Genomic DNA, 24,323 nt, shown 5'->3' with positions numbered 1-24,323 from the left:
TGACTTAAAGTTAAGCTTAAAATATTAATTTTACGCTTGTTTTCTTACATACATATGTACATGCATACGTGCATACATACATCATGCATGTATATGTATGTACAGACATTAAAAAACGACTTTAAAACTTGATTGAAGTAAAAGTAACTAACTGGAACTAGTCGCCCACTAAGCCATGATTGAGGCTTAATTATCAAGTTCATTTTGAGGGAACCAGTGTTGAGGTTGGATGTTAGTGTTAGTGTTGGTAGTGGCAACTCTGCCGTTTTGGTAGTTAACTATTGAATCTCGAGTTGAGGCTTAAACCGAATCACCCAAACTGAAGCTAGTTGGCAGTGCTTTGTGTGTGTGTGTGTGTGTGTGTGTGTGTGTGTGTATGTGTATGTGAGTTTTGCGTGTTATTTTCATGCAGCTCTTGAACTTTCACTTTGAAAACAACAAGTTGCCAAAGCCAAAATCAGTTAAACATTTATACCACACATTGACAGACGGAAAATTTATTTTAAAGAAAAAAAAGAAATAATAATAACGGTGCAAGCGAAAAATCTGACAATACATATATATACATACATATAATATGCGTGAATAAATTCTATTCTAATGGCAATGGCAACAAAATACGAACGGATTATTAGTGATTGTAGGTCGCGAAATGTTTTATGGGAAGATGCCGATTTTCCAGCAGTGCAATCATCCGTTTTCTACTATCAAACGCCACCATTCACCTTTCAATGGAAACGTATTGCCGAAATAACGAGCAATAATGGCAGTGGCAGCACCAGCACCAGCACCAGTAATAGCAATACAAATAGTAGTACTATAAATCCCAGTACCAGTATCAGTTCCAGTTCAAGCAACATAAATACTACTTCGATTACGACTAGCACCTATCCACAGCCATCTTTCCTTAATGAGAATGCTGAATTTGATGTTGTGCCCGGAAAAATGGGTGATCGCTGGCTGGTCTCATGCCTGGGAGTGGTCTATTCGTTGAGGAATCTATTTTATCGCGTTGTGCCCGCCGATCAGAGTTTGGCCAAATCGTTGGGTATATTCCGTTTTCGTTTATGGTGGTGCGGCGAATGGGTTGAAGTGTTGGTCGATGATCGTCTGCCCACAATAAATGGCCGTTTGGCATTTATGCAGCCACAGACATCAAATTGCTTTTGGGCCTCATTGCTGGAGAAGGCGATTGCCAAACTACATGGCTCATATGAGGCCCTAAAGTATGGCACACGTTCGGATGGTCTAACCGATTTGCTCGGCGGTGTGGTCAAGTGTATGCCGATTGGACCATCTGATACATCTGATATAACCCTAAGGCCGCAAACGCTTAAAGATCAAATGTCAACGACATGCATTATCACTTGTTTGGCCGTTAAAAACTCACAAGTACAGAAGAAAAATGCCACAGAGCGTTTATCAAATGGGATTCTGATTAATGTCAATTACAGGTACAAACTCACTCTCTCTCTCTCTCTCTCTCTCTCTCTTTCTATGTAAATTTATTTAAAAACCGAAAAGAAACTTTTGTTTCAAATGGAAAACTAGTGATAAATCAATAAACATTTATTCATACACTGAGTGGGTGACGGGGGGAGTGTGTGTTGAAGGTGGTTACAACCAAAATGCAAAATAGAAAGTGCATAAATATCATGAATTTTCACAATGAAATTCATTTGAATGGTTCATTGAATTTTAAAAATCAAGTTTTGAGTCAAAAAATGTATAAGCCACTAAGATAAGTTAATTAGTTCATTACCTAGCCATACAAATGTCTAAAACCAAATTAACGAGTCTTACTTAGTTGTTTCAGCTTATAACTAGTTTTAGTTTTTTTAAATCCAATTATTCAGATATTTCATTAGCCGAATTCACAGACTTACATATTTTAATTGTCAAATCATCTGCATTCCAATTATCTGAGTTTTATGCTTCATTATCCGGATTTTCCGATAATCCGTTCTATGAATTATCCGAAATTAGTTTTAAATTCATGTCAAAAAGCTAGTTTCTTATGATGTACTTTAAAAACAACAACATTTAGGTTTAATTTTAAAATTATTAAAGTGTTTTTTCTCCAAATATACATAAATATATGATCTACTTATAAAGCAAATCCTTTTATCCGGTTTTTGGACTATTCAGATAGAGTCAAAACAAATTGGCTCCATATAATGGAAATTCCGCATTACTTAGATGAATCGGACTAATCTTTGGCAAATATTTTCCAATCCTTGTTAATTATATTCTCATTTTTTCTTTTTTTTTCAAAGGCTTTCCAGCTTGGACAAAGTGGAAACCGTTATGGGTGATACGGTGCAATTGATTTGTATTAAGGATACATTTTCTTCGAAACCATTCGGTGACAAGACAAATTTCCATGGAGACTGGTCGCCATCGTCAAAGACCTGGGAGCGTGTCTCACCATCGGAACGGGCACGACTGTTGAGCAAATTAAATTTGGGTGAATTTTGGATGTCATTTTATGAGTTTGTGCAAACGTTTACAACATTGGAGATTGTCTATCTGGACGAGGATACCGCCAGCGATGAGGAATCACTGAAGGGCAGGCTGCAGAATTGGAAAATGAAAATGCATCAGGGTCAATGGAAACGAGGTGTCACTGCCGGCGGTTGTCGCAATCATGAATCGTTTCACATAAATCCGCAATTGCTGATTGCCGTACAGGAGAAACAGGAGATTGTGATTGCCCTTAATCAGCATACGGCTGTGGAACCAAAAGTAATTGGCTTTACCATGTACATGTGGAATCGGGATTACTGTTTGAGTGAATGCCTGCAAAAGGATTTCTTTAAGAATCATGTTAGCTTCCTCAATTCGGACTATGGCAATACACGGCATGTCAGCTATCACACCCAACTGGAGGCTGGGCATTATGTGCTTATACCAACCACATATGAACCAGCCGAAGAGGCCCATTTCACCGTACGCATCCTGGGCACATCGACATTTCGTCTCTCATCGCTGGAGACACAGACAATGATATTGCTTGATCCGTTTCCGGCACTGAAGAGCGACGATAATGTTCAGAAAATCAAAAGTGTTTGCCAATACGAACCCGTCTATATGCAACTGGCCGATGAGAATAAGACCATCAATTGTTTCGAGTTGCATGAACTGCTGGAGGCATGTCTACCCAATGATTATATCAAAGGTTGTGCCAATATCGATATTTGCCGTCAGGTTATCGCCTTGCAGGATAAATCCGGCAACGGACGCATCACATTCCATCAGTTTAAGACATTTATGGTCAATCTAAAGTCATGGCAGGGTGTCTTCAAAATGTACACCAAGGAGAAGGCCGGCATTTTAAGAGCCGAACGTCTCCGGGATGCCCTCTGTGACATTGGTTTTCAACTGAGCACCGACATTATGAACTGCCTGATTCAACGATATATCCGCAAGGATGGCACCCTACGGCTCAGTGACTTTGTGTCCGCTGTCATACACCTAACGACTGCTTTTAACCAATTTCATCTTAAGAACTACAATCAGGTTAATGTTATAGAGGTGCGTCTTCACGATTGGATCAAAAGTATATTAAGTTGCTAAACACAAAAACAACAACAAACAACAAACAACAAAAAAAAAAAAATACTCAACATGTACATTGAAAATTGCAAACATTTTTTTTTTTCTAAACGAATTAAAATTAAATAAATTATTACAAAAAAAACAACAAAAATTAAAACACGGAGTGAAAAAGATTATAATTCCTAATCAATACAATGTCTTAGAGTTTTAAACATATTTCATCGAGAACTGGGATATTTTTCCTAGGAACTTTATGATATTTTTCAACAAGATGGATTTTGAAATAATCTATTAGTGTTTCCCCTTGGCTTAATATAAAGAAGAGGCCTGCTAGTTCCCTTGATCTCAATGCTCTTTCATGCTCATAGATATTGAAACTGATCAAAATTTAACTTTCTTATATATCTTATATATACATATATATGTATATATATTTGTTCTTTTTAATAGAAAGTCAAATTCAGACATGCCAAAATCCATTCAAATGCTGCCAAATATTTGGAAAACTTTTATAATTTTCATATCAGTTAAGTGAAATTAATTATTAGTAGGTATTTTTGTATGTAGATACAATAGTTTGATTGTTTTTTTGAAATTACTATATATTACTTTATAATAATTATATATTAATTATCCATGTGTGTTGAGTGTGTGTAGGTATGGTTTTTCTTTATGTTTGTATTGCAATATATAATATATATGTTATAGTATATGTATGTAATTATTGTAGTTAGTATATACTATAAGCGATTCAATAGTTTGGTTTTTGTTTTAGCAGTTTCAGTTAATTAGCTGATCTAGACCTTAATCAACATTTTTAGTTTCACAAAACATTCGATACATACTTACGATATGTATCCACAACTAATACTAAAAAATGGCAGCATCTGTGTGTGTGTGTATTTGTGTATATACTGATTCTGTAGTTATTATTATTAATATTATTGGACGCCGAGAACGATCATCATTATCAATTCCCACATACATAGGTATTACCATCTATCCAATCCATCAATTTCCTTATGTATTCCAAGTGGTTCTGGTTAATAATTTACATAAAACGCAATTCTTGTGATTCAGTGAGTAAACATTACATCGATGTTCCATTGTGAGAAGATGCATCACTGATGCGTCGGGATAGTGTGGTCTTACGGCTAATTGATAGTGTGTTTATGGCCTGAGAATTCGGATTAACACTTGGTCCACAATTTGAATGCGATGCTGCTGCCTCATGTCCAATGGGCGATGTGCCAAGAGTACGCATTGGCGATCTTTTCAACGAACCCGTAATCTCATGTGGCTCTTGATATCCAGAGTCCATGTCATCGTGATAGGATTCCATTAATGGAGTTGGATCTTCGTAATCATAATCGACAAATCCATTATTATCAAAAGACTGCAAAAGCAAACCAAATTTCATTCCATTAGCCCTTTTTAAGCTCTTGAATGTAGATGATGATGGATAAATTTACCTTGACAAAGGACTGCGAATGTTTTGCGTAACCGCGAAATACCTGATTATGCGCTTTGCCACGATAATCAACAGACTCATAGTGTCCACCATCCTGTGAGTTTTCAATCACAAAATGCCGTGTGCCATGCGGTGTCAAAGTAGCCCAGAGCAAGCGACTATCGTTCACCAGTTGACTTTGCAACAAATCCCGACTATTGGCCGTAGCGCAGGGATATAGTATGCCGCCCGATGTGAATGCATTCGATTTGGTTGCATCTCCCAAAGCATTTATGGCCGTTTGCTTTATATTTGCATCGTGATAGGAGAAAAACGAGCTAAAAATGTCAATGTTAGTCCATGTGGGTATTTTTTCTTTATAATTTAATCATACTTACTCCTTACATCTAATCACAATTAAGGCCAAAAAACATCCAAGCACAAATATGCCAATGCACGATGATACAAAGAACCAAATGTTCTCCAAGCTCTTTGTATCGCTCCTTACCAGTTCCATCAGGGCATTGCCGCTCTCATTATGCTGATGATTCTGGCCGCACATAAATGCAGCAAAACATGGCTGAGATTCGTTAGATGGCAACAGGGTCTCTACATGCTTTGGCTTGGATATCAAAAACGATGGTAATGGAGGCGGTGGCATCGACAAAATGAAATCTGGTGGCGGACCAGGCATTTGGTCGCAACTGCCGACACAATTTCCGAATAATATGTTCATTTAAAGACTAGAAACAAGAAACAAAAATTGTTAAAATAGGATACACATAAAGAAAACAGTGAGATTTGTTGGTCCTAGATATATATTTAAATGATTGAATTAAACGCCCGATATTTTTATTTATTGGTAAAGTGTGTACTTTATATTCACGGTATTCCAACAAGGCTTTTTTTTTTGGCAAAACAAAATACTGTCGTTATATTGAGGACTTTTCAATTAAATCTTATGTTTGAGTTGGTATACAGCATACACAAATTCCAATAGTAAAAATTAGGCAAATACCCTTTTTCTTTTAATTAACTATTTACTATTAATGCAGTGTATTAACCTAGATTTCTATTGTCATGTATAATAATATGCATGTATCTATTGTTAATGATTTCGTTTCAATTTAATGACAAACCTTTTCAATACACCTAGCGTCCTGTGACAATGGAATCTTTCTCTGAACTGAGAGTATCTACTACGCGCAAAACAATACCAATATATCCCCAAATATAACCTTCCATGACAATGCCAGTGCGCGCGCGCATCTAATCCGTAGCAAAAAAGGTAAGCGATTAACCCCTGCCCACTTGGCCACACCCAGCTAATAGGATAAGGGTACATACCTACACAAATACGCATTTAACCACCTTTCCAAAAACACTTTTTATTAAACATATGTATTAAATCTATGATGTTTATCTTTTGTTTTCAATAAGCAAAACTAAATTTTTCGCCAGTCCCATTACCCACATTCATAGTGCTAAATACCGTTACCATGCGCCGAACGGTCACACTAATCTGCCATCCAAAATGAAAACAATAAAACAGTTATTTACACTACACAATATTGTTAAAGCTTACCCGCCACTCAATAGTTTCTTAAACCTAATAAGTTTATAGCCTATATATATAGCCTATATGTATAAAAATACACACACAAATACATATATGGTTTAGGTACACATCTTGTACACACTTTTTGTTGAAAAAAAATCTATTTTTGAAGGAGCTGTACATTCTATATACTACATAAAATAACAACACGATTTTTGACTTTGCATTTATCCTAGATATTTATGTATTATTATTAGTTTTTCACTTCTTTTCGCCATACGTCATGACAACACCGACCACCAACGCCAATACGGTGAATCCTTGTGCCGCAATACGAGTACGCATCATTAATTGCGACATTTTGCGATTGCCAGTGCGAAAATTGTAGAGACCCATGGTTAGAGCCGCTGTGGTGGCCAAGCATCCTATGAAATTATGCACATAGTTGTATATATTATATTTATTGTAAATGTTTATATAACTAAGATGGCTTCGAAATGCCGCTTACCAATCGGCACTAGGGGATTCTCTTTAATTTTGCGCTGGAGTTTCTCCTTGGTTGTCTCTATTTCCACATGTGGTCCCAGATCTTGACGTAATTGGATCCAATCCAAGTCCTCTTCGGGTAGTGAGATTTGCACCTTATTCGACATTATATTTTGATGCTTTGAATTGTTTTTAACAAACAACTTGTTCTCTTCGTGTTGTTGAAATGTTGTGGAATTGAAACAAATCATATGTTTATGGCATTATGAAACACTGAAATGAAACAGTAAACGTTCACACGTGACGAAATATTCGAATGTGAAATTTATCGAATTATCGTGAAGATGAAGTACAGAATGTTTGGAACTACAACGGATTTTATATGAAAGTTAAGATCTGTAGGTGAAATTTGGCACTTTTATATATGTTCATGTGTATAGTGCATTGTCTGGTAAATTGGTAACCCATTAAAAGAAAACAAAAGTTATGTATCTACTAATCGTTGGGGATGTACATATATTGTTTAATGTTGACTTTACTTAAGCCTTGTTGAATTTGGTCAGAATGCCACAATTTGATAGGGCACACGAACTTCAGCATAGCCCAAATTAGCCAGGCTCTGTGTTTTTTCCTTGCATTAAAAGTGGCCATCGTTTATTTTAAAGAAATCGAAATCCGGTTTGGTTCTACAATATCGCAATTCCACTTCAATTTGGCCCCAACTAACTGGTTTTGATCCCTTTGTGCATAAACACAAATACATACATGACTTATGGCGACCCAGTTTAGATTAGTACCTACATACATACATATGTTCATACATAACTTTTTGGCCTTAAAAAATTAAATTACGATTTATCAAAACTAATTTCTCAATTCAACTTTTCAATAGATTAATTTACAAACATAATCTGATGGTGAACCAATTATGTATATTAGAAAAATATTGTGTTTCATCTTTATTAATTTATTAAAAACTACAGAAAACAAGAATTCTAAGCTAACTGATCTCGAAAAATTAATTTTTTTTTTTAAATTGTGCAAGACATACAAGGGATATGGAATAAGGAATAAAATTGGTCAAATCCTTCGATAATTCCTAATACGGGAAATTCAAAAGTTAGTACATGCATATATGTATGTCAACTCTTTTCATTACTTTTCCATTTCATGATATACATATGTATATCTTTACATTCTTCCAAACTGGATTCTATTAAATCATGGCTAATGTACATATGCATGTACATAAATACGTTTGCTATATGTACATCCTTAAAAACAAAATAAAAAAAAAACACACCCTTGATGATCATACACAGATACCTTTAAAGGGTGACTTTTTAAGAAACTCCATTTTTATCTCAACACATACATACATACATACATATGTACATATGTATCTTACGAATTAATCGTAAGTTGTAAGATACATCGTCGGAAAATCGAATATCATAACAAAAAAACACCCGGTACAAATAATCAAAGAAATTTACACACAGCTGCATTCATTTTGTCTCTCTTCAGAAAACGTGAAAAAAAGAGAGGGCAAGAGAGAGACACGACGCGAGAGAGACAGAGAGAGGGTGAGAAATGTATTGTGGGAAGTACAGTCAGACGGGGAACGCAAAAGAAACGTTTGTATGTATGCAAGCGTGTCTGTGTGTCTGTGTATACATACACGTAAAATATGTGTACGTGCTTCTGTATTTGTATTAATGCATACAGACAAACGAACATATATGTACATACAAATGAACATATGTACATACATACATACATACATATATTTAAACCAAAAATAAAACATGTTTAAATGCGAAAATAAAATAACTAAACATTTATTTAAATGTAGAAATATATTTGTACATACATATGTATGTATATGTGTAGATATATGTACATATCTATATGTACATTTATTTACATAACTGTATGGGGTTGTAACTATCTATGTACATAAGCATGTGCGTATGTATGTATGTACATGTGTCTGAACATAAATACATCTGTATCTATATTTATTAATAAATCTGCTAATGCACAATTTGTTTTATGTACATCTTTATGTACATACGAATGTACGTAAATAGTGCTGAAGTTTAAACTATACGATTCGGTGAATAACATTTGTTTATATGCATACACACAAAATGCTATATGTATGTTTGTATGTGTGTATATATTAATAGGGCGGGTGTATGTACATAAAGATGTACATATTGTTATAAGGTCCGTTTCAGTTCCTCCACCACGTGTATGTGCACACTCACACACACACTCGCACCCGCACGCTGAGAGAGAGAGAGAGCGTATACCATGTTGTGAGGGAGAGAGAGCGCGCAAAAGAAACTGAGGGAGAGAGAGTTTGTATGATGTGCACGGTAGGCGCTCAAACTGTACTCAGAGCGCTGCTCTCTTAAGATCCCACTCTCCCGTTCGCTCTCACACCAACACACACTCACACTTTTGCGCATTCAACGCATACAGAAGTTTTGGCTATATCATGAACAGTGTTGCCGTTTTTCCCCGAGCAAAATAAGCTGAATTAACAAAAAAAACCAGCCAGAATAAGCTAAATCCCAGAAAAAAATAGCTGAAAAATAAGCTAATTTTTTTAAGTTTTTAAATTATAAAAAACATATATTTTTAAAAAAACTTCATGTTTATGAAAAAAAAAAACGAAAACAAAAGAAATTTAAACTTATAAAGTTCATTTAAATGACATTAAACCTGCTATTAGATTGTCTACAGACTGTTCGGGCTCATTATCTAATTGTTCCACATTTTCTATAGACTTCAGGCAGATTGAAGAAACTTTGTAATCAAAGCAACATTTGTTGTGTCGGCTCAATCCGGATCTAGAATTTAAAAATATAAGTTTTTGTTCTGATGAGACTATCACTTTCTGAGACATTACCTTATGGTTAATATTGAATTTAACGTGTCAACGTTCATCCTATTTCTTATTTTATTTTTTATTAAATTAACTTGGCTAAAAACCCTTTCCACTTCGGCGTTCGACCAAGGTAAAGAATGTATTTCAAGCGCAACAGAACTCAGCTTAGAAAACCGGTTGTTTCCGCCCGAGTCTCTGTAATTCAATACTTCAACCCAAAATTTAATTGTGTCCTCAGTATTTTCCCAAGAGATAAGTGTCAATTCATTGTATTGACGTTCAATTTCGTCAATATTGGGAATTCCAAAAAACTCCAAAATCGGAATGATGTTTTTTTTTTTAGTTTTTAAAATATTTTCTACTGCAAAAGCATCGGCTTGTTTTAAGATTTTAAAATTGTCGGGTAACCTAAAATTAGAAAAATATATTATTAATAATTGTAAATTAAATAAAAAGAACTAAATATTTACCTCTGCTTTAGTTGCTTAACAAGATCAACTACGAAATTCGTGCAACTTTCTCGGATCGACTTTTCCTCATCATTGGATATACTCACAGATTTGATATGTTTTTCAAAAGCATATCCAAGATACAAGTCTCTAGTCACATACTTTTCAAATCCATCATCGTTTATACAATCTACACTTTTATCTGGAGCTATTATGTAGATTTTTAGTGAATTGATGGCAAATATTAGCTCGTTTAACAATTTCGATGGATTTGAAGTATTGCTTTGGAAGCATTTGTTAACTTTTTGCATATCTTGCAAATTCTTATCTTGCGATTCTTAAATAAGCCAGATTTTCCGCTATCCGCAATTTCCCAATTTTATCCGCAATCGCTCTTGAAAATAAGCCAGATCTGGCCGAAAATAAGCCGTTTGCCGTTTTGGGCAACACTGACCAGAGACGGCAATTCAATTCAATAGCCTTTGCATTCGTTGTTGGTACTCTCTGTGTGTTTTCAATCAAGCGAGCGGCGCGCGATTTAGCCTCATCTTTTTCCGCATCGCATTGTGTGATACCAACAAAAAAAAAAATAAAAAAAAAGAAAGAAAGAAAGAAGAACCCATTTACTACCAACAATAAAAGCTGCGTATGTGGCTGCGTGGTTTGTTTATTTTTTAAGTAACTAAAAACAAACAACAAAACAAAGAAGCACCTAAACAGCAAAAAAAATTAATAAAAACGGAAAAAAAGAAATAGCATTTTCGCGTTGGCGTTGCAAATATACACGGCACACAACACACACATAAACTTTGCGTTACGTACGTATACAACGACGTATTCCCGTGCCGTTGCGTGCGCTTGCCGAGTCGGTAAATTTGAAATTAGCGTGTGGCGTCTGGTGTTGGAGCCTGGAGCACACTGTGTACAACAACATCTCCCATACAAACATAGAGAACCTTTCCCCCTCCGCCCGCACCCCTTCCAAAATATATACGTACATATAAATAATCAATACAACAGGAGGAGAATATAAGAAAAAAAAAAACTAAAGCGCCGTTTGGAACTGGCTTGAAACTCCCATTATTGCCATTGAGTGGTTAGTGTTGGTGTGCAGTGTACGAAGAAAGAAGAATTAAAAGAACGAAACGAACAAACGAAGGAACCGAAAGAACAACTAAAAAAGGAACAACGGAAAACAAAAGTAGTAGGTTCCAAAAAGAAGAATAAAGAAGAGAAAAAAAAAGAAGTGTTTAATCCAAATCCTAAACCCCAAACGGCATAATTTTTATTAAATAAACGTAACGCAGAGAAGTCTGGCGAGTGTGTGACAGTTTTATAATTATGGAACACTTTCATCAAATACAGGTAAGCTGCTACCACCCCCTTTATCTCTCATCCCTTACATATGGACCCCCTCTGTCCCCCATCGCATCATATTCAATCATTAATACACCATCTCATCATCAACATCATCATACCTCAAGTCTCTTTGTTTATGTCTGAGAGTTTATTGCCAGCATTTGCCGCGTTTTAGTAATAGCAAAAGTTTCCCGCCAATAGAGCTAATTGATAATTGTTGTTGGTGGTTTGGGGGTCCAAAACAACAACAAAAACAACCAACAACGCGAACAAACAAAAAAAATAAATTGTTTGTTAATATATGTAGATATACCAACAACAGTTCAATCAAATTAAAATGAAGTTTAGAGTCGCACCTCGCTCGCTCGGTCACGCCTCGCCCCGTAGAGTCTCAGTCGATGCTACGACGCATGGTTAGAATGGAAATTTTTTACAATGTACATACATATGTACATACTCTTACTGAGTGTATGTGTATGTACATACATTTGTTTTTATGTAAAAAAAAAACAACAACTAATATATTTGTCTATGCGGACAAGTGTGTGTGTGTTTTTTCTTCTGTGTATGCGTACAAACAAAACTGACGCGCTCTTGTACAAGCAAAAATTTTATTTTGCGTGCGCATCTAGGGGCCGCCATTTTTTCTTGTTTGTACAATTTTACATACTGCTCTACGTCGATGTACATATGTATGTATGTATACATATATGTACCCAAAGCATATGTGCATACAGACATCCATACATGTATGTGTTTATTTTAAAAACGCAAAGTTTTTTTTTTTGTTAACAAATTACCAACATATGTGAATGCACATGCAAGAAAGAAAAGGGCTAACTTGTATAAGAATTATGTACATACATACATAATGTATATTAAAGCTTGCGTAATCTTAAATTGGCTGTTTTTTTTCTTTTTTGTTTTTTTCCCCTGTATGGATATACATACACTATACTAATACATGCGCGTTGGTGTCTCACACACATACACACTAATACATACATACAAACCCGAAATGCTTCGACAATTCTCATTGTACGGCGCGAACCCCAACCATTTTCTTTTTCTCTTTCACATACATATACTCTCTCGTGTATGAGAGCGTCATGTATGGGTGTGTGTGTATGTGTATGGCTGTATTTCTGTCTACGTTTTGGCCAAGAGATACCCACGTGTAATTTATAGGTATAAAAACTTATTTGTATATAAAAACAACAATTTTCGCCGCAATTTGTTTGCTCTGTTTTGTTGTTTATTCGTGGCTGGCTACTGCATTAAAGTTAAAAAACAAATGAACATACACACAAAACAATAATTCGGTCAATTTGATGTTAGATAGTTTTCATTTGTTTGTTGGATTTGATGACACCCTAGTTTGGTGTCTCTTCCTCTCTGTCTCTCTCTCTCTCTCTCTCTCTCTTTTTGCGTATATTGGTTTTCGGCCCTGGTAGGAAATCAAAATAAACTGGAACTGGTTCTAAGAAAATAAACCGATTATTTTCCAAAAGGAATGTATCTGTTATCCCTCTGTCAACAGTAAAAACTATATCGATTTCAATATGTTATTCCTGGAAGAGTTTCTCTTTCAATAGCTTAGTCAGAGGGCCATAAAAAGATGCCAACGAAGGGTAAATGATATGATAAAACAAACAAACATTCGAAACATAAACATTCATGGGGCGGTACAGTGAAAACTCTCTTTACAGACATCTGCCGGCTGTATATTTCCTTTGTTGTTATCTCGAAATTGGCGCTGTGATCCTGTTTCCTGACCACCTGTTTGAGCATTAGATAACTTGGGCAAAATGTTAGTTTTTTTTACTATAAATCTTATTATCAAGTTTTTAGTATGGTTAGTAGTGGTTGCGCGATGCCATATCTTGAAGTTTTTTTCTTTGACTGTGAACCACCCACCCCCCTTACTCATCCATTCATCCATCACCATCCACATCCACCTTAATCACATAACCAACACACATCCAACAAACTTATTGATCAGCAAACACTTCAACAATATCAGCAGCAACTGGCTGCGCAGCAACAGCAACAAGCGGCTGCAGTGCAACAACAACAGTTGCAGCAACATCAAGTGGTTGTCCAGCAAAATCAACAGCAGGCACATCAAAATAGCAGTAATACCACGGCCGGAGTTGGTGGCACTCAACAGCTGTTCACATACAAAATGGCTAGCAGTTTCCCCAACACAGCAGCCACAACAATGGCCCAAGTGGTGGCCACATCAAATGCCGGCACCACAGGTTACGATTATCGCTTAAATATGGCACAAGCCGCAGCGGCAGCAGCGGTTCCCGGCTCACAATGGTGGTACTCGGCTGCCAATCAGGGTCAGGTATGCATAATCTCCCTCTCACTCGATTCATATCGATGAATTATAGTTTTTGAAATAATTTTATTCTTATTTATTTGTTTAGGTGGATGCTAACACAGCTGCACAATTGCAGCAGCAACAACAGCAGCAGCAACAACAACAGCAGCAACAACAGCAGCAGCAACAGCAACAACAACAGATACAGATGCAACAACAACAACAGCAACAAAATATCATCAATTCGGCAGGCGTAAGTAGCAGAATCATCAAATGAAATTTTCTTTTTGTTATTATGGAAACCAATCATTGTTAACATAGACTCCATACATTCAACAGAGTCCAATGATACGGGGGGGCAAGGCCGATGCAAAGCCCAGAGGACGAATGACCGCGTATGCATACTTTGTACAAACTTGCAGAGAGGAGCACAAAAAGAAGCATCCCGATGAGACCGTGATATTTGCCGAATTTTCACGAAAATGCGCTGAGCGATGGAAGGTAAGGAAGAAAAAATACCCAAAGCCATTTGTTTGACCTTGAAAGTTTATTTTATTTTTGTCCCCATCCTCCACCTTTTAGACAATGGTTGACAAGGAAAAGAAGCGCTTCCACGAAATGGCAGAGAAAGACAAGCAACGGTATGAGACGGAAATGCAAAACTATGTCCCACCCAAAGGTGCAGTTGTGGGACGCGGGAAGAAAAGAAAACAAATGAAAGATCCAAATGCACCGAAACGTTCATTGTGAGTTCGTAGCGAAATCAATTATATATAGCATTAATTAATATGTGAACGACTTAAAAACATGAACGAAAAAAAATAAAACTAATGCATTATTTCAATTCTCATTATCTATTATCTATCTGTAGGTCTGCGTTCTTCTGGTTCTGCAATGATGAAAGAAATAAAGTGAAGGCTCTGAATCCCGAATACGGTGTTGGTGATATTGCCAAAGAACTTGGCCGTAAATGGTCCGATGTTGATCCAGAAGTCAAGCAGAAATACGAATCCATGGCAGAGAGAGATAAGGCCCGATATGAGAGGGTAAGTGTGATTGTGAACAAACAGTAAATTATTCTTACAATTACCAATCAATTGCCGATTACAGGAAATGACCGAATATAAGACAAGCGGGAAAATAGCCATGTCAGCACCGTCAATGCAAGCGTCAATACAGGCGCAGGCACAGGCGCAGGCCGTACAAAAAGCCGCGTTACTTGCAGCAGCTGCCCAGCAACAGCATCAGCAGCTGGATGAGCAGCACGACGATGATGATGGAGACGGCGATGATGATGAGAACCAATAGGTTTAGCAGTAAATAATACTCTTCACTATTTATACACACTATAAATCCGTTGGTCATCGCGAACAAGGAGACATGATAGCGTTGGTTGATCTATTATCAGGTTGACTAATGTGTGTTGAATATATATACATACCTATCATTAAGTATATGTGTATATATGTATATATATATTCATATATACATATATATATATAATTTTTTTTTTTTTTTAATAATAAGTAATCAAATTTCCATGAATTAATGATGAAGAAAAAAAAAAATCACAAAGAAACCTTTTATAAGTTCTATGTTATAAGATTAAAGTATCTAATTAAGTATATGGTTAGATTAAAACCGACATTAATCTGTCTGCAAAAATTTATACTTATTTGTGCTTCAGTGCTGCTAAGTTTCTCCTACAAAACAAAACGAAACAAAAGAAAAAACAAAACAAAAATCAACAACAAACCAACCACTAAATAAGAAACGAATTAATTTTCATATATAGAGAGAACAAGAAAGAGCAAAGATAGAGAGAGAGAGAGAGAGAGAGAGAGAGAAAGCAGAAGCGAAAAAATTCAGTCGAATAGTTTTTATTTTGTTCTTAATTCCCATTCGTAATATTGTCAAAAATGTTCCAAAATCTTTCTATTTGTTGTTGTGCAACATTTAAAAATGGAAATTCTTTTCTATTTCAAAAACCAATAACAAGGTTTATAGATTATAGTTTCAATGGTTTTTTTTTTTTTTATTCAATGAAATTACCACAAATAAGGAATTGGTTTTGCCAAACATTTTTGATGGAATTACGAACCGGAATTGTGGACATATGTAGATTCTTGTGTAAGTTTCATTCTCAGAAATTGTGAAATATATACCACAATATAATATACCATTTGAATATATATATGTACATGTAGAAATGTGTATATGTATATATATATATGTATATAATGCAAGTAATATGTGGTAATTATTTCTTCATTTATTAAAAATTAGATTCACACCATAATTGAAAGAAATGAAAATGAAAAAAACAAAAATTTATAAATAATGCGTTTACTCGTTTGAGAAGTTTTCGATATATGTGTAAATACTTATATTGAATACAACTCGATGAAGCGTGATAATGTGAAAAAATACTTAACTCAGTGGCGGGTGATATCTCTCTCTACATATATATATAGATATATATAAATGTATATGTATGTATGTATATATATACATATATTTATATATATAATTAAATACGTGTATGTATTTATCGTATATAGTTTCAGAATACTAAATAATAACATTGGACAAAGATAACAACAAAACAAAAAGATATTAGTACTATTATCAATGCAAACCTGCAAACCTCTCTCATCGGGCCATCGGGAAGGAAGAGTTGTGTGTTTAATAAAAATTGTGTGTGAGTTAAATATACAACTAAGTGTGTGATAACCACCAACAACTAAATTTGTATGCAAGTCGATCGAATGAACGAACAAAAATTACTATAATTTCTGTTAATGTATGTATGTGTGCCTGCTTGTGTGTGGAACGAATGAATGTGTGTGTGTGTGTGTCAGCTGAATGAATTTTGTCTTTTTTTTGTTCCCCATCTACTATATTACTCATTCTTGCCGATAGTCACGATGAAAACTCGATTGAAATGCAGATATGCAGATGTATTATGAATATATATATATATATATAGTATGTATGTTTTAGGTTGTTAATACATTAATGAGAAGAATGCATGGCGTAAAGGAAATCAATAACAATAAACGGCGGCAGATACTGGACATTATTTTGTATTGATGTATCCTGGCCCATGATTATGATAATATGTACATACTATTGAAGTATTATTTAATCGAGACTACTTAGAAATTAGAAATCTAACGTATATTAATAATGGGCAACGCGTTTTTGTGTTTATGCAGAGGGAAAGTAGAGTCGCAAGTTAATAATGTACACAAAAGCAAAAAATAGGTATTCTTCTCAATAGGATAGGAGAGAGAGAGAGAGAGAGAGAGAGAGAGAGAGAGAGAGAGAGAGAGGGGGGGGACAGTAAATGGAGAAGGTGTTGGGTACGGAGGAGGGACAATGTGAATAAGTCTTCTAACAGGCCTTATAAACTCAGTTCCATAATGACCTAATGTGTGTGTGTGTGTGCGTGTCTGTCTGTGTGTGTGTGTGTGCTCGCGTGTGTGGGAAATGTGCATTTGATATTCAAGGATCGACGGGTTAAGGAACGGATCTTGGGGGATTAAAGACATGTTTCTTTTTGTTTGTGTAAATTTTGGGATATAATGTGTGGATGGAGTCAAAGGAGGCTGAATACTTTATGCAGCCGTCTCTGCTATTGAAGTCCAATATAAATATGTATTTCAAATCCATAATATTTCCCTCCTTTTTCGCCGCTTTACTTTATATCTCGAACTCTATTAATTGTATGTATCCACCGAGATTATATGCATGATATGAAAGATCTTTTTAATTTTCTATAAAACAAAAAGAGAAGGGTAACTCCTTACATACATTAAAATAACTAAAGAAAATTCCAGTTTCCTGTGCTTGTTATATAAGAAGTATAAACAACTACAAAAACCGAAATAAACTTTTAGAGAAAACGAACAACAAAATTGTAGATGAAATTATACGTTCTTCAAAATAATCAAATATGAATTCAATTTTTAATGGAAAAAAAACTCTTTGATTTAGATATTTCTAATGTTTTCACGTTTTTTGCCGCCCCTCCCTTTCCATTCAGATTTCCACAAATAAGTATTTAATTATTTTTCTTTTTTGGGTTTTGCTTAAGCTTTTCAAATCCGTACCACTTCTCAAAATCGTAATCTATTTTGGGGACAAATACACAGAGATTGAAATACTTGTATTGTAAGTGTGTGAATTACGTTTAGCAATACTATTTGTAGCTACTAAGATTTATATAATTTTTTTGTTTTTTTTTTGTAATTTTTTTTTCTATACATTTACATACATACAATCCTGTAAAAATAGTTGAAAATAAAAATAATTTAGCTAGATGTACGCTTATGAAGGCAAATGAGAAATTTTATTATCAATTATTTGCAACAGTTATGATGTACATACATATATGAAATGGGAATAAAATAGAAACTTATAAAGAAGTAAACCGATTTGACGCCCTGAATTGCTTTCAAATGTTGTTACATTTTTATTCAAAATAATTACAGGTAAATTTATAACAGTTTTTGAAAAGTCTGAGGATGTGTAATATACCGGCATTTTGTTTCGATAGTTATCGATAAACAGTCGTTTGTTGTATGTATCGAAACAGTTTGTAGATAATTTAATATGTTTTACATGTAGATAATTTCGTTACTGACACTTGAGGAGTGTCCTAAAAATTCAACAAGTGCAACAAATAAACAAAAAAAAAAAAACAAAAATAAAAAAGAGAGTAATCCGCCAAGTGATTTGCGATAGGGAAACGTCAATGCAATTCGTTGACTATCTTTTATCAGTATACGGCGACGGGCCATTCGCAATACGGACGGAAAGCCATATCAAATTAATATCAAAATCAAATAAATAGAAACGAAACGCACACTCGCACACGCACAAGAAATACAGATATACGCATACTTGTGGAGTTTTTCTATTTCGTTTATGTGGGTTTTTTTTTTATTGTTTCACTTGTTTCTTACTTCAATGTTGTAAACTTGGCCTGGACCCCCGGAAGAGAGATAGACAGGGAATATAAAAATGAGCTGCTTCAGTGCAATGAATACGCCTCTGCTGGGCGAAATGGAACAGACCATTGGCATGCTGGAGAGGGGTACAATTGTAACAAAGTTATATGGAAAACAGCGTCGTCCGGATCGTCGCCACCTAATGCTTATACGAGAGACACGCCAGCTGTTATGGTCAACGGTGGCGGCCCATACACCGCGAACGGATTACGAGGGTGCCTTGCAATTGCGAGAAATCCGTGAGATACGTGTGGGCAAGAATTCTAAGGAGTTTCGTTTACATGCCGACGAATGCCAACGCTTTGAGCCGAGCAAATGTTTTGTTATACTTTATGGCAATCATTTTAAGCTAAAGAGCTTTTCGGTGGTTGCCCTCTCGGAGGTGGAGGCCGACAATTGGGTCCGTGGTCTCCGGTATATGGTTAAGGATACAATCAATGCACCATATCCATTGCAAATTGATCGTTGGCTACGTCGTGAATACTATCAAATCGAGAATGTCAATGCATCGCATTCGTCCAATAAGTCATCGTCATCATCATCATCGACAACAGCCGCAGCGGAGCATCATTCCCAGACCCAGGTCACCATTAAGGATTTCAAAATGTTCCTAAGCAGTGTCAGCTGTAAGATGACCACTAGCAAATTTATGGAATACTTTACGGATGATGTGCGACGCAAGCATGATTTGAAATTCGATGATTTTTCACGTCTCTATCAGCGTCTTTTGCTGCCCATTAATTTCGTAAATTTACTGTGTCCCACGTCACAGTTAGGGCCAAATCAATTCGCCTATTCCGAGGATCATCAGACAGTGCGTGCCCTTGAGTTTAAACGATTTCTGGATATTGAACAGCGGTCAGGAAACGGCGGCGGCGGCGGCTCTGGCGGTGGCGGCTCTGGCGGTGGCGGCGAATTGAGTTTCATATCGAATTTCATTCGAGATTTTGTACAGGATGTTGAACGTGATGTTCAGGAACCGTATCTATCCATATCCGAATTTGTTGACTATTTATTTTCGAAACAGAATGATTTATGGGATAGCAAATACGATGCGATTACCATGGATATGAGTCAGCCGCTTTCATCCTATTGGATAGCCTCGTCGCACAATACGTACCTTACGGGTGATCAGTTCTCTAGTGAATCCTCATGCGAGGCCTATGCCCGGGCATTAAGGATGGGCTGCCGTTGTATTGAACTCGACTGTTGGAATGGACCGGATAATTTACCCTATATATTTCATGGTCATACCATGACATCAAAAATTAAATTCATGGATGTAATCAAGACAATTAAAGATCATGCCTTTACCACATCGGAATATCCGGTTATACTTTCTATTGAACAGAATTGTTCCCTGGAACAGCAGCGCAATATGGCACAGGCCCTGCTCGAGGTAAGCAAACCATTTGTCGACATTAACCTCTGTTTTTTGCTCTTTTTATCTATCGATTGATTTTCCTCCCTCTCTCTTTCTCTGCCTCCCTGTCTCCCTTTATTGTAATCAATCATACATACATACGTTAACATATCTCTTACCTTTAGGTCTTTGGAGATTTGTTGCTCACCCAGCCATGTGACCGGAATGAGGTGCATTTACCATCACCCCATCAGCTGCGCCGTAAAATAATATTGAAACATAAGAAATTGCCACAATTCGATGAGAATTTCAGTGGTGTTAATGTTGGAGGCGTTGGTGGTATTACCAATGGAACATTGGGCCATCGATCCTCATTGACTGGCGGACAGAATGCCGATCCAAGCAATGAGAGCAACGACAATGCAATGCGCAAGGTGTTGAAGGAGGGTCTACTATATTTTAAGGATCCAGTTGATAAATCCTGGAATCTCTATCAATTCGTGTTGACCCAACAGGAATTGATCTATTCATCGGAAATCAATGAGAGTCGCAATGGTAATTCCGAAGATGATGAATTTGGTCTCTCAACATCATCGTCATGCAATCAACTAAACACCCAGACACAAATGCAGCAAAAGCAAAAGGACTCTTCAGCCAATGATGAGCTGCATTTTGGTGAAAATTGGTTTCACGGCAAATTGGAAGGTAAACACTAACTTTAGTTAGTCTTAACTTTGATTCTCTACAAAATTTCAATAAAATCTTAGGTGGACGACAGGAGGCAGATCAATTGCTGGAAACGTATAAACATCTGGGTGATGGAACATTTCTTGTCCGCGAATCGGCCACATTTGTGGGCGACTATAGCCTCTCGTTTTGGCGTCGCAATCGAGCCAATCATTGTCGCATTAAATTGAAACACGAGAATGGCACAATTAAATATTATTTAGTTGAGAATTTTGTTTTCGATTCGTTATATTCATTAATTGTCTACTATCGCAAAAATATGCTGCGTAGCTCTGAGTTTTCAATTATTCTCAAAGAACCAGTACCGCAGCCAAAGAAGCATGAGAGCCAAGATTGGTTTCATCCGAATACGACCAAAGAGCAGGCCGAACAGGGTCTTTTTAGGCTAGACATTGGTTCGTTTTTGGTGCGACCATCGGTACAGAGTATGAATGCTTTTGTTATATCGTTTACGATTAATCGAAAGATAAAACATTGTCGCATCATACAAGAGGGTCGTCTGTATGCCATCGATACCATGCAATTTGAATCGCTTGTATCGCTCATCCATTACTATATGAGAAATCCCCTCTATCGCAATGTAAAGCTTGTGCATCCTGTTTCCCAGGATTTGCTGCGTCAGACACTCCACGATAATGCCCAATTGCAAGGGGCTGAACATAGTAGTGGTGGTGATAATGGAGCCTCCAACTACATGGGCTCCCATCTGGAGGAATATGTAACCTGCAAGGCTCTGTATAGCTATAAGGCCGATAAGCCAGATGAATTGTCATTCCCTAAGCACGCAATTATCACGAATGTACAAAGGAATAACTCAATGTGGTGGCGTGGTGACTACGGTGGCATGATACAGCAGCATTTGCCAGCGAATTACGTAAAGGTATAAGAGAGACTTAATAATAGAAATTGATAAATCTAAAATCCTTATTTGTATGCCTTTTTAGGTAATTGATTCGGCCACAGAGGATTACAATTCGGTTAATGAGGAGGGAGGCGGTACTGATGGACGCACCGATTCGATTGAAATCTATGGAGCTGTTGCCTCTCTATTCGAATCGAATGAGCCGGGCATTATAATTAAATTGCAAATCCAGACACCAACCACACAGAATCCTTTTGTCATCGGGTTTGATAACCAAGAGACGGCCTATGAGTGGATTAAGGCCATTCAGGATGCAACTCTTATAGCCACCCAGTTGGCCACCGAACGTCGGAAGAAAGAACGCACTGCTCGCGTTGCCAAGGAGATGTCCGATTTGATTATCTATTTTCGCAGTGTTCCATTCCGTGATCATTCATGGATATTCCAGGAAATGTCAAGTTTCCCCGAGACAAAAGCGGAAAAACAATTCTTCCAGCAGAATACCCAACTCTTTTTATCCTATCATCGCAATCAAATAAGTCGAGTGTATCCAAAGGGTCAGCGTTTGGATTCATCGAATTTTAATCCAGTACCATTTTGGAATATTGGATCTCAAATGATTGCATTGAATTATCAAACTGGTGACAAAGCCATGCAGCTAAATCAGGCCAAATTTCGTAATAATGGACAATGTGGCTATATATTGAAGCCATCCTTTATGAAATTGGATAGCTTTAATCCCAACAATTCGCAATGTGATGGGCTTAGTGAAGTAAAGATTACAATTCGTTTAATTGCGGCACGGCATCTATTTCGCGGTGGCAAATCGAACAATCCACAAATTGTTGTCGAAATCTGTGGCGCCAGTTATGACAGCGGCATTAAATATCGTACCAAGGTCAATGAAAATGGCTTCAATCCGGTATGGAATGAGTCCTGTGACTTTAATATACGCAATCCTCAGTTTGCTTTGCTCCGTTTTGAATTGCAAGACGAGGATATGTTTGCTGAGACACATTTTATTGCCCAGGCATGCTATCCGTTAACATGTGTCCGCCAAGGATATCGCAGTGTAATTTTGCGTAATAAATTTAGCGAAGAGTTGGAATTGTCTTCGTTATTAGTACATATAAATATTGCACATATCTCATCGACTACATAGAAAGCGCTAACATCTCTTCCATTTCAAAAACGAAAAAGTATTGTATTGACAAAAAAAAATCTGACTGAGCGCATTCCACAAAGTCAAGGGAAGAGAAAGGAATAGGAATAGAAATAGTCAACGCCCATTCTGGAAGACTTTAAACCCAATTTTGCATTTACATAAACATTTTACACGTTTCGTTTAATGCACGTTCCTTTGTATCTATCCTTTATAGACTATATAGACGGACAAATTATGGACGTGCAATAATTTCATAAAAAAAAAAAAACAAAAACTATTTACACATCTTTATAATTACGTATACGTAATGTAGTTTCCACTCTCATTTGCAATTCGATGTTTTGAAGTCGTTGAAAACGTTTTTTGTTTAGTCAAATTTTTTGATCTACATTTTGTTTTAGATATTCTTTTTTAAAATCGTTCGAATCGCAGCTTCCTCGTATATGCATAAAATCATAGCTAGATCTTACTTGTGCATTATGATTAGAGATTATATAAGTTATTGTCATTTCTTTTCTTATAAGTTTTCCTGTATGTATGTATGTTTTGTTTGTAGTATGTTGTAATTGTTTTTTTTTTCTGTATAAATGTCTTATTTTATCGTGTTTAATATTTAGTCAGAATAGTCACATTCTGTTTTATTATACATATGTATGTATGTATATGCCAAAATAAAGAAAAAAAAAAACTACAAACAGTCCTAATTCGAAAGTAAATCAATTGATTAGGTGATACAGGCATTTGAATTATTCGGATATCCGATTATACGGGGGTTTTTTGTTTTTAATTTAGGTGCTTTATTTCTTGAAAATGTATAATTTCAAACATTCCGATTTCCAACAGATAATCAAAGTTTTGAGATTAAGTGTTTTATTTTGTTGTTTTTAAATGACTTTACTTTTATTTAAAGTGAAAAAAAAGTTATTCGAATTTACAATAGATAATCGGATGTCCGGATAATTGGTATTCTACCGTACTACTACTAACTAAAAAAAAAAAAAAAACAATTGGATATTGGATAAAAGACATGAAATGTCAATGGATTTAATTTTTTTTTTGTTTTTTCTTCTTTTTTCTTTTTTG

At 36.0% G+C, this 24,323-nt stretch overlaps 5 protein-coding genes and 1 long non-coding RNA gene across 10 annotated transcripts; 3 read left to right on the top strand and 3 right to left on the bottom strand.

Annotated features, from left to right (window-relative positions):
* Positions 1–292: 292 nt before the first annotated feature.
* Positions 293–3,621, top strand: LOC6648781 (calpain-C). Its single transcript, XM_023179243.2, has 2 exons — positions 293–1,454; positions 2,277–3,621. The coding sequence occupies exons 1-2, from the start codon at positions 601–603 to the stop codon at positions 3,574–3,576; spliced, it is 2,154 nt and encodes a 717-aa protein (XP_023035011.2). The 5' UTR covers positions 293–600; the 3' UTR covers positions 3,577–3,621.
* A 651-nt stretch (positions 3,622–4,272) lies between these two features.
* LOC6648780 lies at positions 4,273–6,598 on the bottom strand. Of its 2 annotated transcripts, none has more exons than XM_047011339.1 (4): positions 6,356–6,598; positions 5,407–5,751; positions 5,031–5,346; positions 4,273–4,954 (listed from the first exon to the last, which is right to left on the bottom strand). In XM_047011339.1, exons 2-4 carry the CDS (start codon positions 5,742–5,744, stop codon positions 4,649–4,651), a joined length of 960 nt encoding a protein of 319 aa, XP_046867295.1. In that variant the 5' UTR covers positions 5,745–5,751; positions 6,356–6,598; the 3' UTR covers positions 4,273–4,648. The 2 variants fall into 2 exon arrangements, with proteins under 2 accessions (XP_046867295.1, XP_002071593.1); XM_002071557.3 differs by lacking the exon at positions 6,356–6,598 and adding an exon at positions 6,148–6,324 and having other exon boundaries at positions 4,274–4,954.
* Positions 6,599–6,679: 81 nt separating this feature from the next.
* On the bottom strand, positions 6,680–7,284 carry LOC6648779 (HIG1 domain family member 2A, mitochondrial). Its single transcript, XM_002071556.4, has 2 exons — positions 7,075–7,284; positions 6,680–6,991 (listed from the first exon to the last, which is right to left on the bottom strand). The coding sequence occupies exons 1-2, from the start codon at positions 7,217–7,219 to the stop codon at positions 6,828–6,830; spliced, it is 309 nt and encodes a 102-aa protein (XP_002071592.1). The 5' UTR covers positions 7,220–7,284; the 3' UTR covers positions 6,680–6,827.
* Positions 7,285–9,735: 2,451 nt separating this feature from the next.
* On the bottom strand, positions 9,736–11,010 carry LOC124460514. The gene is made up of 3 exons (XR_006954426.1): positions 10,422–11,010; positions 9,973–10,359; positions 9,736–9,913 (listed from the first exon to the last, which is right to left on the bottom strand). It is a non-coding gene; the product is annotated as an uncharacterized LOC124460514 (long non-coding RNA).
* Positions 11,011–11,109: 99 nt separating this feature from the next.
* LOC6648778 (high mobility group protein DSP1) lies at positions 11,110–15,757 on the top strand. Of its 4 annotated transcripts, none has more exons than XM_002071555.4 (7): positions 11,110–11,765; positions 13,786–14,112; positions 14,195–14,341; positions 14,428–14,589; positions 14,671–14,834; positions 14,960–15,134; positions 15,199–15,757. In XM_002071555.4, exons 1-7 carry the CDS (start codon positions 11,742–11,744, stop codon positions 15,394–15,396), a joined length of 1,197 nt encoding a protein of 398 aa, XP_002071591.2. In that variant the 5' UTR covers positions 11,110–11,741; the 3' UTR covers positions 15,397–15,757. The 4 variants fall into 4 exon arrangements, with proteins under 4 accessions (XP_002071591.2, XP_015032648.1, XP_023034707.1 ...); XM_015177162.3 differs by having other exon boundaries at positions 13,783–14,112; XM_023178939.2 differs by having other exon boundaries at positions 13,762–14,112.
* A 2,981-nt stretch (positions 15,758–18,738) lies between these two features.
* LOC6648777 (1-phosphatidylinositol 4,5-bisphosphate phosphodiesterase gamma-1) lies at positions 18,739–23,881 on the top strand. The gene is made up of 4 exons (XM_002071554.3): positions 18,739–20,502; positions 20,652–21,171; positions 21,234–22,093; positions 22,158–23,881. Exons 1-4 carry the CDS (start codon positions 19,117–19,119, stop codon positions 23,235–23,237), a joined length of 3,846 nt encoding a protein of 1,281 aa, XP_002071590.1. The 5' UTR covers positions 18,739–19,116; the 3' UTR covers positions 23,238–23,881.
* The last annotated feature ends 442 nt before the right edge of the window (positions 23,882–24,323 follow it).

The sequence above is a fragment of the Drosophila willistoni genome (genome assembly GCF_018902025.1).
Source record: "Drosophila willistoni isolate 14030-0811.24 chromosome XL unlocalized genomic scaffold, UCI_dwil_1.1 Seg141, whole genome shotgun sequence".
NCBI lineage: Eukaryota > Metazoa > Arthropoda > Insecta > Diptera > Drosophilidae > Drosophila > Drosophila willistoni.
This window is presented reverse-complemented; position numbering and strand designations above follow the sequence as displayed.